General features: G+C 42.7%; 1 protein-coding gene across 1 annotated transcript in view; it reads right to left on the reverse strand.

Moving 5' to 3' along the window:
* The window catches only part of LOC308692112 (hyccin 2-like), a 108,928-nt gene that overhangs the window by 25,396 nt on the left and 68,052 nt on the right, over nucleotides 1-15,480 (reverse strand). The window contains exons 7-8 of the mRNA XM_081367859.1: nucleotides 4,213-4,328; nucleotides 3,989-4,084 (exon numbers count right to left, since the gene is read on the reverse strand). Of these exons, the coding sequence (XP_081223985.1) occupies nucleotides 3,989-4,084; nucleotides 4,213-4,328 (212 nt within the window). The remainder of the gene's footprint in view (nucleotides 1-3,988; nucleotides 4,085-4,212; nucleotides 4,329-15,480) is intronic.

Genomic DNA, 15,480 nt, shown 5'->3' on the forward strand with positions numbered 1-15,480 from the left:
TACACAACACACCAGCCGTCCACGCCTTCAGCTGCTGCCGAGGGAACCCGCACACACACAGCCTGTCGCATCACACAACCGTTACACACCCGTTACACAACACACCCGTTACACAACACACCTGTTACACAACACACCAGTTACAAAACACACCAGTTACACACCAGTTACACAACACACCAGCCGTCCACACCTTCAGCTGCTGCCGAGGGAACCCGCACACGCACAGCCTGTCCATCACACACACATCACACACTCGTTACACAACACACCCGTTACACAACACACCCGTTACACCACACACCAGTTACAAAACACACCAGTTACACACCAGTTACACAACACACCAGCCGTCCACACCTTCAGCTGCTGCCGAGGGAACCCGCACACGCACAGCCTGTCCATCACACACACATCACACACTCGTTACACAACACACCCGTTACACAACACACCCGTTACACAACACACCAGCCGTCCACGCCTTCAGCTGCTGACGAGGGAACCCGCACACGCACAGCCTGTCCATCACACACACATCACACACCCGTTACACAACACACCCGTTACACAACACACCAGCCGTCCACGCCTTCAGCTGCTGCCGAGGGAACCCGCACACGCACAGCCTGTCCATCACACACACATCACACACCCGTTACACAACACACCCGTTACACAACACACCAGCCGTCCACGCCTTCAGCTGCTGCCGAGGGAACCCGCACACGCACAGCCTGTCCATCACACACACATCACACACCCGTTACACAACACACCCGTTACACAACACACCCGTTGCACAACACAACAGCCGTCCACGCCTTCAGCTGCTGCCGAGGGAACCCGCACACGCACAGCCTGTCCATCACACACACATCACACACCCGTTACACAACACACCCGTTACACAACACACCCGTTACACAACACACCAGCCGTCCACGCCTTCAGCTGCTGCCGAGGGAACCCGCACACGCACAGCCTGTCCATCACACACCCGTTACACACCCGTTACACAACACACCTGTTACACAACACACCCGTTACACAACACACCAGCCGTCCACACCTTCAGCTGCTGCCGAGGGAACCCGCACACACACAGCCTGTCGCATCACACACACATCACACACCCGTTACACAACACACCCGTTACACAACACACCCGTTACACAACACACCAGCCGTCCACGCCTTCAGCTGCTGCCGAGGGAACCCGCACACACACAGCCTGTCGCATCACACACCTGTTACACATCACACCAGTTACACAACACACCAGCCGTCCACGCCTTCAGCTGCTGCCGAGGGAACCCGCACACGCACAGCCTGTCCATCACACACCCGTTACACACCCGTTACACAACACACCTGTTACACAACACACCCGTTACACAACACACCAGCCGTCCACACCTTCAGCTGCTGCCGAGGGAACCCGCACACACACAGCCTGTCGCATCACACACACATCACACACCCGTTACACAACACACCCGTTACACAACACACCCGTTACACAACACACCAGCCGTCCACGCCTTCAGCTGCTGCCGAGGGAACCCGCACACGCACAGCCTGTCCATCACACACACATCACACACCCGTTACACATCACACCCGTTACACACCCGTTACACAACACACCAGCCGTCCACACCTTCAGCTGCTGCCGAGGGAACCCGCACACACACAGCCTGTCGCATCACACAACCGTTACACACCCGTTACACAACACACCCGTTACACAACATACCTGTTACACAACACACCAATTACAAAACACACCAGTTACACACCAGTTACACAACACACCAGCCGTCCACACCTTCAGCTGCTGCCGAGGGAACCCGCACACGCACAGCCTGTCCATCACACACACATCACACACTCGTTACACAACACACCCGTTCCACAACACACCCGTTACACAACACACCAGTTACAAAACACACCAGTTACACACCAGTTACACAACACACCAGCCGTCCACACCTTCAGCTGCTGCCGAGGGAACCCGCACACGCACAGCCTGTCCATCACACACACATCACACACTCGTTACACAACACACCCGTTACACAACACACCCGTTACACAACACACCAGCCGTCCACGCCTTCAGCTGCTGCCGAGGGAACCCGCACACGCACAGCCTGTCCATCACACACACATCACACACCCGTTACACATCACACACCCGTTACACATCACACCCGTTACACACCAGTTACACATCACACCAGTTACACACCCGTTACACAACACACCAGCCGTCCACGCCTTCAGCTGCTGCCGAGGGAACCCGCACACACACAGCCTGTCACATCACACACCTGTTACACACCCGTTACACAACACCACAGTTACACAACACACCAGTTACACACCACACCAGTTACACCACACCCCAGTTACACAACACACCAGTTACAGACCAGTTACACAACACACCAGCCGTCCACACCTTCAGCTGCTGCCGAGGGAACCCGCACACGCACAGTCTGTCCATCACACACACATTACACACCCGTTACACATCACACCAGTTACACCACACACCCGTTACACACTCGTTACACATCACACCCGTTACACCACACACCCGTTACACAACACACCAGTTACACACCCGTTACACAACACACCAGTTACACATCACACCAGTCACATCACACAACCGTTACACACCCGTTACACAACACACCAGTTACACAGCACACTAGTTACACACCCGTTACACAACACACCAGTTACACAACACACCAGTTACACCACACCCGTTACACAACACACCAGTTACACAACACACCAGTTACAATATCACACCAGTTACACATCACACCAGTTACACAACACACCAGTTACACACCACACAAGTTACACACCACACCAGTTACACACCACACCAGTTACACAACACACAAGTTACACACACCAGTTACACACCACACCAGTTACACACCACAACAGTTAAACAACACACCAGTTACACATCACACCAGTTACACATCACACCAGTTAAACCACACACCAGTTACACACCACACCAGTTACACATCACAATAGTTACACATCACACCAGTTAAACCACACACCAGTTACACAACACACCAGTTACACAACACACCAGTTACACACCACACCAGTTACACAACACACCAGTTACACCACACACCAGCTACACAACACACCAGTTAAACCACACACCAGTTACACAATACACCAGTTAAACAAGAATGGTAATGTTATGTATATATGTTTTGTTTCAACTGAAAATAAAACTATTAAAGAAAAGGTAACGCCGATTGCAGTGGCGTACAGAAGTCGTACAGTAAACATGCGTCAGTCTGTTATATTGATGCGTACACATGTGGTCCTGTTCGGTATCGCAACTCGACTTGTCTAAAATCTAAACAAGCTGTGTGCTGTTGCACACACATATACTATACACTGAATTCTGAAAAGTTTTTTTGTAATGTTTTTTTTTCATGGGTGCTTTGGTGTGCATAAACTTATGAATTATATGGACTCTTATAGCATTTGCTTATTCTGTGTCCTTTTGGAGTCTCAAAGTGTCCTATTTTGGAAAGAAACCTAAATTCATCTTGAAAACTGGCAGAAAATACAGTTTTGTGAGAATCATCCATCAATCTGATAGTTTACTTTGCTGGATATAGTGTTAAACAAGAATAATGTTGTATGCTTAATTTCACAAAAAGGGTGCGGTTAATCGTGATTAAAAATGTTAATCTATTGCCAGCCCTGCTCCCTGTTCATCCCTCTAATCGGGAACAGCTCTAGGGTCAGCTGAGGCCAGGGCTTCCAATCGCACTTCGACGGAAACCAGACTGAGACGTGAGCTGCGTCTGTTCAGGGCAGAACCGCAATCATGTTCGGTCAACTCGGTTACAGGTGTTCTCAGCGGCGGCCTGCTTCTGATATAATGGGTCACTATCTGCTCAGAGCGGAGAAGAGATCTCACCGTGAGCTCATTCTGCAGACGGCCTGGTGTGAGGAGGGGGGCATGTAGACCACCACTGAATTGTAGCACAACATCAGGAAACACAGTACCTCAAACCTGCAGACACACAGTATAACACAAAATCACATGAATAGTGAAAACTATTGACAAATTTGTTAGTTCACTTTACATATCTTTCCTTTCGAAACATCTGAACTGTAAAGAAACACGTATCCAACAATGACCTGTTCTGGGCCGTGAACGTCTCTCTCTGTGGGTGCAGGCCACTGTAGATCACTCTGATCAGGTCATGCTGGCAGAGCGCTCCCTCAGTCAGACCCATGGAGCCCAGGCTAGACGGCTAAACACACACACACATTTACACACATTTACACTAAACAGAGATTAGGGACATCACGGTGTACATTTTAGGACATCCTCAGACCTCAGTCATATGACGAAAAGGCATTGCACCTCAGACTGAAAGCTTTAGATCTCAGGAAAAGCTACGTTAGGTCTCGTACAATCAGGCTGTGTGATGTGGCCTCAGCAGACGCAGGACTTAATGTTGCAGAGTTGATGGGCTTTTTATTCGTAATAAATATAAAACAAAAACAAATGGGGGAAAACGGGAGCGGCCAGCTGGGAGTGGGACACAACACGGCTTCATGGTGCAGGGCACAAAGAGTGTATGACACCGAACTGGCACAGGCCAGCGAACACAGAGAGAGTGAATAGGAGAGCACAGAAAGCAGGTGCGGAGGAAGGGCAGGTGGGGCAAATAAACCAATAATCAGATAACAAGAAGCGTGGGGTTAAGACAATAGACAGGCACATGGCACATATAAATAAACATGACAAGCCCTGTGCTCACACCACACACACAACACACACAGACAGAAAAGTGTATGGCTTGAGCAAACTTGAAAGCACACGCTCACACAACGAGAGCACAGAGAATGAGCGAGTGTTCATCCCGAGCGCTCACAACAGAAGACAAACACACGGAGCATGACTGTCCGAACCCACGACACCAAGCTAGACTCCAGTACCAGGATCTGAACACCACACACACACACACACACACACACACACACACACACACACACAACAACAACTCACCATGCAGATGAAAGACTGTACGGACAGAACTGCATGCTCACAATGACAAGACCGAAGGAATGTCAGAGCTTTGTCACCAAACAAGAACAAACCAGAGCAAAGTGCCAGAACCCCAACAGCATCGCTCACGGTAATGACACTGTTTGACGGGTGCAAAACTCCGTTCCTGAAGAGTTCAGCTTCACACCTGATCCAAGTCAGCTTATTTGAGAACTACAGGTATCTGTGATGGAGCAGAGATGGAGCTAGACTCTACAGGGCAGAGTTTTGCACCCCTGATGTAATATTTATAGAGCTGATATGGGGCTATATGTTCAGCAGAGTGATGTAAGCTTTATTATGACTGCATCATCTATGCCTTCTAGGAATAACATGATGCAATTCATATCATGTATGATGCAATACCAGCTTCAGACTGCATCATTCAACGTTTTGCCTAAAAAGCAAGTAGGCCTACTGTCCAAACCCAGTCATAGATTTAAGGTGAAGTGACGTGAAGCAATCTGGGGTTAGGTGTCTTGCTCAAGAACACCTCAGTAGTGGGTACTGAGAGTGGCAGAAAGCGCTGTTCATTCACTGCCCCCCCCCCCCTACATGTTCCTGCCGGTATTGAGGATCGGACCCGCAACCTTTAGGCCACAACTGCCCCCACATCTGGATCTATCTATCTATCTATCTATCTATCTATCTATCTATCAATCTATTTATCTATTTATCTATCTATTTTTTTTTTTTTTTTGGAAGATAGCATGAGGTCACTTTCCCACTTCCCCTTGGGCAGGGTTATTGTGGGGTTAGATGAAGCGATGATGCTGTAGAGTTTAGATATAAGTTTTCTTGGGTGGTTGCCTATCTCTAATAACTTATAACTTATTTTAGAAGGCTGTAGGGTGTTAGTTAAAGTTATTTTGCTTTGAATTAAAATTTTAAGCTGTTGGTAGTGGAGAAATTGGTCTCTCCCGATCCCGAATTTCTGGACAATTGAGGTAAATGACATAAATTTATGATTTTCAAATACGTGGTGAAGGTGGGTGATGCCATTCTGTTGCCATTTGGGGAGGTGGATTGGTTTATTGTGAAGACGGAGGTCAGGGTTGTGCCAGATGGGGGTATACCTACATGGAGCTTGGGGTGATTTTGTGATTTTGTTGGTTTTCCACCAGTTGTTGCTATTGTAATGTTATGATAGAAGTCCAGTTTTTTGATTGACTGTGGTAGAAAGGGAAGATCTGCGATTGAGTTGGGGGAGCACAAGTACTGCTCAAGATCAAGCCATGGGTCGGAATGTATCTGTTGTTGAGTCCATTTATATAGGTATTGTAATTGGTTTGCCAGGTAGTAGTGCATGAAATTTTGCCTAAGTGTTTTGTGTTTTGGAGTGTTGTAAGTGCTATCCTTGGTTTTTTATTTTTCCAGTAGAAGTGAGTGGTGAGGGAATCAAATTTTTTGAACCAATAGTCGGTCGGAGTAATTGTAATCATTGAAAATAGGTAATTGATCTGGGGGAGTATCTTCATTTTGATTGTTGCTATACGGCCTGTGAGTGTGAGTGGGAGCTTGTTCCATCGTTTATAATCATCTTCTATTTTCTTGAGAAGTGAGGCATAGTTGAGATTGTATAGCTCTGACAGCCTGGGGGAAATTGATATACCTAAGTACTTGATGTTACCCGTGTTGAGGGGAAGAGAGGGGTCATGAGCTGCAGAGTCCACATCATCTCCTAATAGTGGAAGTATAGTTGATTTATTCCAGTTGATTGTGTAGTGAGAGACTTTTGAGAATTTGTTGATGACATTGAATGCTTCATTAAGTGATTGGGATGGAGTTTGTAAGTATAATAGTAAATCATCTGCATATAGACTAATTTTGTGTTGAGAGTTGTTGACTTGGATTCCTTTAATTTTATTGTTTTGGCGTATTGCTGCTGCGAGTGGTTCGATGAATATGGCAAAGAGGGATGGAGAGAGTGGGCATCCCTGTCTGGTTCCTTGTTGCAGAGTGAAACTTGGTGAAGTGATCCCATTTGTGATGACTGCGGCCCTTGGAGAAGTGTATAGTGTTGTTATCCATTGGATGAACGACTCTCCAAAACCAAATTTACGGAGGGTGGTGAATAAAAATGTCCAGTTGACCTTGTCAAATGCTTTTTCTGCGTCTAGTGATGCAACTATAGTTTTTTGTGACTGTCCTTGTACAATGCTGATGAGATTGAAAAGTCTGCGGATATTGTCTTTTGCATTTCTGTTTTTGATGAAGCCTGTCTGGTCTGGGTGAATTAGTGAATGCATAACTGTTTCAATCCTGGTAGCTAGAGTCTTTGTGATAATTTTCAGATCAGTGTTGATTAATGAAAGTGGGCGGTAACTAGAGGGATGTGTTGGGTCCTTATTGGGTTTCAGAAAAACAGTAATGAGCGCTGTGTTCATATGTGTGGGAATGGTACATGTGGTTTGGATTTCTGAGAGTAATTTGTTAAAAGTTGGTGATAAGATGTCCCAAAAGTGTTTGTAGAATTCTGCCGGTAGTCCGTCGGGTCCAGGTGATTTATTGTTTTGCATGCTTTGTAAGGCTTTGATAAGTTCTTCAGGGGTGATGGGTTGTTCTAAAAAGTTTGCTTGTTCTGTGGTTAATGAAGGAAGGTCCAGATTATTAAAAAAAGAGTCAATTTCAGATTGTAGAGGTTGGGTGCCGTTAGTGTACAAAGAGCTGTAGAAATGACAAAAAGAGTTATTGATTTCTTGAGGGTCCTGTGTAGTTTTGCCTGAAGTGTCCAGAATAGATGGTGGTTGATTACTTTAATTTTTTTAGGAGTGGTATGAAAGCCACGTACATTCCATGTTATCAGTTTAAGTGTTTGCATGGTTAAATATAAATACTAATAGTATGTAAGATGTGCTATTTGTACCTAAGATAGGTACCCATGATATGTAGTGGGAGGGGGAGGGGTGAGGGGGGTTTCCAGGCTGGCTGGCTGGCTCGTTCAAACAGACACAAAACATAGATGGACAGAACACAAATATAAACGCTGCTCTGCACATAAATAGACAGGACACATATACAAAAAACCAACATACACTATGTGCAAGACAGAGAGAATGGCGAGTAACAAGAAAAAAAAAGAAAAAAATACTGGGAGATAATAACACAATGCATGTGTTGCTAGAAGCAGACATGGCATTGTGGGAATAGAAGAGAATAAAGAGGAGAGAAAAAAAGGAAAAAAAATTAAATAAAAAATAACAAAAATAAGAGAGACATCAGGGTCTATAATCAGAGTTCAGTAATAACTATTGGCGTGATGAATGAAATATGTAACAGGTTATGGCAGTATGGCTATAAAGAATGCATTTTGGAACAGTCAGTGTTAGAATGGAAAATGAAAGTTTAGTTAGGATACAGCCACGTAGTGATGTTTGGATCGCGGTAGAGTGTTCCATCCACGTAAAGCTTGTCTACCGATAATGTAGCTCGCTTTCCTTCTTCACGGAAACGTTTCATCATCGGGACTAGTTTTCGTCTGCGATCTTGAATTTGTTTGGGGAACTGATCGTACATCCCATACGTGGTGTTCTTCAGCTGATTTCCTCTGCTTTTAACAAGTTCTTTGTGCTTGTATTTTTCAAATTTAACGATTATTGGAGGTGGCTTTTTGGGGTCTTTGGATGGAAGACGGTGAGCTCGGTGGAAAGTTATCTCCTCAACTGTCGCTGCAGGCAGTTTGAGCGAGTCGTGCATGAACTCTCTTATTGCTTTCACTGGATCGTCGGGTGTGTTTTGTGGAGGTATGTTTATTCCAGAAAATATGAGATTATCGCGCATGCTGCGACACTGGATGTCCAATATGGTTTCTTGCATAATTTGATTTTCTTTGGTAAGTTTTGTGACTTGGGTGGAGAGGTGTGATGCGTTTTTTTTTTAGTTCGATGTTATCTTGCATTAGAATTTCGATTTGGGATTGGGAAAATTCGAGACTAGCTTTCAGATCACGGATGTCTATATGGAGAAGTTCGAGTATGGCAAGTTTGGAGTTTATGGATGCGAGTACACTGACCTCGACTGTAGCTTCCTCGTCTGTTTCAGTGGATGAATCCTGTTTGCGTATTTTCCTGTTTGGTTCTGACATAATGTCCAGATTGTAGAAATAGCTGTCGATGAAGTTGAACAGGTTATCCGGGTCTTGACAAGATTGGTTATCCAGTATAGTGAAGGTTGTTTTGATAAGTGAGTGAAGTTGATAGTAATCCGGTGTTTGCGTTTAGAGCGCTGCCATGTTGGTTCTCACCCACAGTCTCGCGATAGTCTCAGTCTCGACACATCACCTCAGTCTCCCCACTTTTTACTTTTTTATATTTAAATAAAGTATGGAGATAAAATGATGCCATAAAGTATTGCATGCGCAGGGTAAGATTTGTGAAAGTGTACATAAGATTGCAAGCGTAAATTAAATTTGCATGCGCAAGAGAAGATTTGTAAAGGTGTAAATCGCCTTTCAAGTGTAAGAAAAAAATATTTGCAGCATTTCACTGTTACTCGTAAGTGTAATTCATGTATTGTGAAGCTGCAGCTTCATGCTAACGCAAAATAAATATGATATGTATTCCTCTGACTTCCATTTTTCCGCACTTACACTTTTGGCACGGTTTTTACGCTCAAATACGGCCAAAAGTATTGCAGGCCCGTGAACAGCAATTTGCGACCGAAAACAACAGAGTTATGAACTGCAAAACAGATTCTCTGCATAAAATCTAACTTTGTGTAAAAAATAAACTGTTGCAAATGTCTAAATGTGTGCATAGGGCAACAAAGTTACCGAAATAACCCGATTTGTACAGTTACGTCTTTCTTTTACCTGCGCTTCCAGTTTTGGCACGATTCTCTCACTCATTGAGTTTTGCAAGCGCGAAGAGGAGGGCGGGACCACCTTCATCATTTAGCCAATCAGATGAGCTTCTCGCTGACTCTAGGTTTACTCTTATCTGATTGGTTCAATAAACACGCCAGTCACCAGAACACATCTTTATCTTCATTTGGCTCAGAAACCTTCTGGTTGCCGAAATGGTACTTTTAATGCACACATACATGTTAAATAAATAGATAAACAAATAAATAAACAAATAAGTCATGATTGCTTAATAAGCTGTGCACCATTAGGATGACTATATGAGTCCATAATGAATTTCGAGCTGGTGTGTTAAGAAAAAAAAAATTGTATCTGAACTACTGCATGCATAATTTCACCAGTCTACTGATTGGGAGGATTCCACTATTATTATGTTACAATTATATTTTTTTTTGTGTATTTAAGAGCATCTCTAAATTATGCACCATTTATCACCTGCAATGCCATCGTGTAACCACTAGATGGCTGTATAGCCCTATATATGAACATATCAAGATGCTGTATATTCCCTGGTTGCTGGGTTTTTATTCAGACATAATTAGTTACTTTTTGTCAAAGTTGAGTTTATGTTGATTTAGTATCAGTTTTTCATTACAGTCAAATCTGGACACAGAGAAAGCATTTTGTTATTTATACTAGCTACATATAATAGCTTGATCAGTCACACGAAAGTAATCACTAATCAGAATCAATATTGACAGTGCTACCAAGACAATATTTCAAAATATGTAATTGAGTGTTAAATGCCACGAACAGAGACATGATGTGAAAAACACTGCATCAGAATTGTATTATTACATAAAGAATGGGTATTAAATGTTTTGATTGTAAAGTTTAACATCTGCTCAGTGGTGTAACAGATTATATAATATATCAAATTTCAATCCAGTAACGTTAACACCAGCTTGAAATTCAGTATGAATGTTAGTCAGCTTTAATCATCCTAATGGTGCACAGCTTATTAAGCAATCATGACTTATTTGTTTATTTATTTGTTTATCTATTTATTTAACATGTATGTGTGCATTAAAAGTACCATTTCGGCAACCAGAAGGTTTCTGAGCCAAATGAAGATAAAGATGTGTTCTGGTGACTGGCGTGTTTATTGAACCAATCAGATAAGAGTAAACCTAGAGTCAGCGAGAAGCTCATGTCAAGTCAAGTCAAGTCATCTTCATTTATATAGCGCTTTTAACAATGTAGATTGTCTCAAAGCAGCTTTACAGAGATAAGCGTATAATTTAAGGTAACAGAGATTGTTTCGGCTTTACAGCAGAGTTAAGTTATTTCCATCTAAAGTTAGTTTTAATTGATTTGGTTCCGTCGCAATGATCATTTGTTATTAAATTAGGGGCCACTAAGACGACACCATTCTCTCTACACAGACTTTAAACGCGAACCTGTGAGAAACGCTGATGGCGGTCACATGCGCATTTAGAATGGGTTCTATAGTTATGTGCGTTTGAATATACGCAGGTTTGGAAATCCCTACAAGCCAAGCCTAAACAAAATACTTGTTTTTCCTTATAAATTTTGATAAGGAATTTTATTTGTTGCTTTGGGGTAGGACCGCGAGACGAATTTTCCCAACAACGCCTTATCTGTAGAGTGGTAGTGGGATCCTCCATAGGGAGAGACTAGTTGGCACTTCAGCACTGCGTTGTCATCGGTCCAGGTGAAGGTCCTTCGTCAGATCTGGATACGGCCTGGATCCGGCAGGCTGCAGGAAAAACCTTGGGATAAACACAGACACTAAAATTAGCGTAGATGCCATTCTTCTCATGATGTAACGAGTACATCAGGATTTTTGGGAAGTGTTCCCGGTTCCGGCTGACCTAGTCTATGCAGCATAACATTAAATTATAGAAGTCTATAATGTATTATGTGAAAGCGAGGTCAAAGAGATGTGTCTTTAATCTGGCTTTGAACTGACAGAGTGTGTCTGCTTCCCGGACAATGGTAGGAAGACTGTTCCAGAGTTTTGGTGCTAAATAGGAAAAGGATCTACCGCCAGCAGTCGATTTTGATATTCTAGGTATAATCAACTGGCCGGAATTTTGAGATCGTAATAGACGTGACGGACTATAATGCGTTAAGAGCTCGCTCAAGTACTGCGGAGCTAAACCATTCAGTGCTTTGTAAGTAATCAGCAATATTTTAAAATTTATGCGATGTTTAATAGGGAGCCAATGCAGTTTTGACAGAACTGGGCTAATATGGTCATACTTCCTGGTTCTGGTAAGAACTCGAGCTGCTGCGTTTTGAACCAGCTGTAGTTTGTTTATTAAGCGTGCAGGGCAACCACCTAGTAGAGCATTACAATAATCTAGCCTTGAGGTCATGAACGCATGAACTAATTGTTCCGCATTTGTCAATGAGAGCATATGACGTAATTTAGATATATTTTTAAGATGGAAAAATGCAGTTTTACAGATACTAGACACGTTGGTATCAAAGAGCACACCCAGGTTCCTAACCGACGACGAAGACTTAACAGAGCAGCCATCAAGTGTTAGACAGTATTCTAGGTTATTACGTGAGGAAGTTTTTTGTCCAATAATTAGAAACTCTGTTTTTTCAGAATTTAGAAGTAGGAAATTACAAGTCATCCAATTTTTTATATCCGCTATGCATTCCGTTAATTTTGTGAATTGATAAGTTTCGTTAGGTTTTGAAGAAATATAGAGCTGAGTATCATCGGCATAACAGTGAAAGCTAATGCCATGTTTCCTAATGATATCTCCTAATGGTAGCATGTACAGAGTTAACAGCAGCGGTCCTAGTACTGAGCCTTGTGGTACGCCATACTGAACTTGTGATCGATGAGACATCTCATCATTTACTGCTACAAACTGATAACGGTCAGATAAGTATGATTTAAACCATGCTAGTGCATTTCCCGTAATGCCAACATAATGTTCTAATCTATTTAAAAGAACGTTGTGGTCGATGGTGTCAAATGCAGCGCTAAGATCGAGTAACACTAATAGAGAGATACAACCACGATCGGATGATAAGAGCAAATCATTTGTGACTCTAACGAGAGCTGTTTCGGTACTATGGTACGGTCTAAATCCGGACTGGAAATCCTCGCAGATATCATTTCTTTCAAGAAAGGAACACAGTTGTGAGGATACTGCCTTTTCTAATATCTTTGACAGAAAAGGTAGATTCGAGATCGGCCTGTAATTGACTAATTCTGAAGGATCAAGTTGCGTTTTTTTAACAAGCGGTTTAATCAAAGCCAGCTTAAAGTTTTTTGGTACGTATCCTAGAGACAAAGACGAATTAATGATATTAAGAAGAGGATCTATGACCTCTGGAAGTATTTCTTTCAGTAGCTTAGTCGGTATAGGGTCTAACATACATGTTGTAGATTTAGATGATTTAATGAGTTTAGTAAATTCTTCCTCTCCTATAGCAACGAATGAATCAAATTTTTCCTCAGGGAGACTACAGTGCACTGCCTGATGCGATACTGTAGTAGACGGTTGCATAGTTATAATTTTGTCCCTGATATTATCAATCTTATAAGTGAAGAAGTTCATAAAGTCATTACTGCTGTGTTTCTTGGAAACTTCGGTGCTTGAAGCTTTATTTTTCGTTAGTTTAGCCACCGTTTCAAATAAATACCTAGGATTATGTTTATTTTCTTCTAATAGGGTTGAAAAATAAGCAGATCTAGCAGCTTTTAAAGCCTCTCTGTAAGTAATTGAGCTCTCTTTCCATGAAATGCGAAATACCTCTAGTTTTGTTTTCTTCCAGTTGCGCTCCATTTTTCTGGCTGCTCTCTTAAGGGCCCGAGTGTGCTCGTTGTACCACGGCGTTGGACTATTTTCTTTAATCTTCTTTAAGCGCAACGGAGCAACTGTGTCTAAAGTGCTGGAAAAGAGAGAGTTAAACGTTTCTGTTGTAATATCTAGTTCTTCTAAGCTATCTGAGATGCTGAGATGATGAAACTGATTAGGAAGATTATTAATAAAGCAATCTTTAGTAGCAGAAGTGATAGGTCTCACATATTTGTAACACGGAGTCGGCTTTGCAGCCTTGGCTAAATGCAAATTACACAAGACTAAATAATGATCTGAGATGTCATCGCTCTGCTGCAGAATTTCAACGGCATCCACATCTATTCCGTGTGATAATATTAGATCTAGAGTATGATTACGACGATGAGTAGGTCCTGACACGTGTTGTCTAACTCCAATTGAATTTACAATGTCTTTAAATGCCAATCCCAATGCATCTTTTTCATTATCGATGTGTATATTAAAATCACCAACAATTAGTACTTTATCTGCAGTCAATATTAATTCTGATAGAAAGTCCGCAAATTCTTTGATAAAGTCTGTATGGTGCCCTGGTGGCCTGTATACAGTAGCCAGCACAAATCTCAAACGTGATTTATCGTTTACACTATATATTTTTACATTAAGCACCAATGCTTCAAAAGAATTATATTTAAAACTTGATTTCTTAGTGGTTTTGAAACTATTACTATAGATTACAGCAACACCACCCCCTTTGCGTTTCAGACGAGGCTCATGTTTATAACAGTAATCTTGCGGGGTTGATTCATTTAAAGTAATGTAATCGTTTGGTTTTAGCCAGGTTTCTGTCAAACACAGCACATCTAGGTTATTATCTGAAATCATATCGTTAACAACGAGTGCTTTTGAAGTAAGCGATCGAATATTCAGCAACCCAAGCTGTAGCATTTGCTCATCTGTATTATAGCTGTTTTTTATTTGTTGAACATCAATTAAATTTTTAACCTTAGTTGGGTTTAAACGTTTTTTGGATTTCCAAATTCGGGGAACAGACACAGTCTCTATATGATGATAGCTAGGTGAAAGAGGCTCTATGTGATGGGATTTATCTGACCTTGGTGACGTGAGGCCGCTAGCAGACGGTCGGTTTAGCCAGTCTGTCTGCTTCCTGACCTGAGCCCCAGATTGTCATGTTTGAGCTCTAAGACTATGAGCCATATTACTAGAGAGAAGAGCAGCACCATCCCAGGAGGGATGAATACCATCTCTTTTCAACAGGTCAGGTTTGCCCCAAAAACTTTTCCAATTGTCTATGAATTCTATATTATTAAGCGGACACCACCGAGACAGCCAACCGTTAAGCGAACATAATCTACTAACTATCTCATCACTCCTGCGAACAGGAAGGGGGCCAGAGCAAATTACAGTCCTTGACATCGTACTTGCAAGTTCACACACCTCTTTAATATTAATTTTGGTGATCTCCGACTGGCGTAGTCGAACATCATTAGTGCCGACATGAATAATGATCTTAGAGAATTTACGATTAGCATTAGCCAGCACTTTTAAATTTGCTTTGATGTCAGGCGCTCTGGCTCCCGGCAAACATGTGACTATGGTGGTTGGTGTCTCTATTTTCACGTTCCGTGTAATAGAATCTCCAATAACTAGGGCACAATCATTCTCAGTGGGTGTTTCACTGAGCGGGGCAAATCGATTTG

The sequence above is a fragment of the Scardinius erythrophthalmus genome (genome assembly GCF_964197995.2).
Source record: "Scardinius erythrophthalmus genome assembly, chromosome: 6".
NCBI classification, from domain to species: Eukaryota; Metazoa; Chordata; class Actinopteri; order Cypriniformes; family Leuciscidae; genus Scardinius; species Scardinius erythrophthalmus.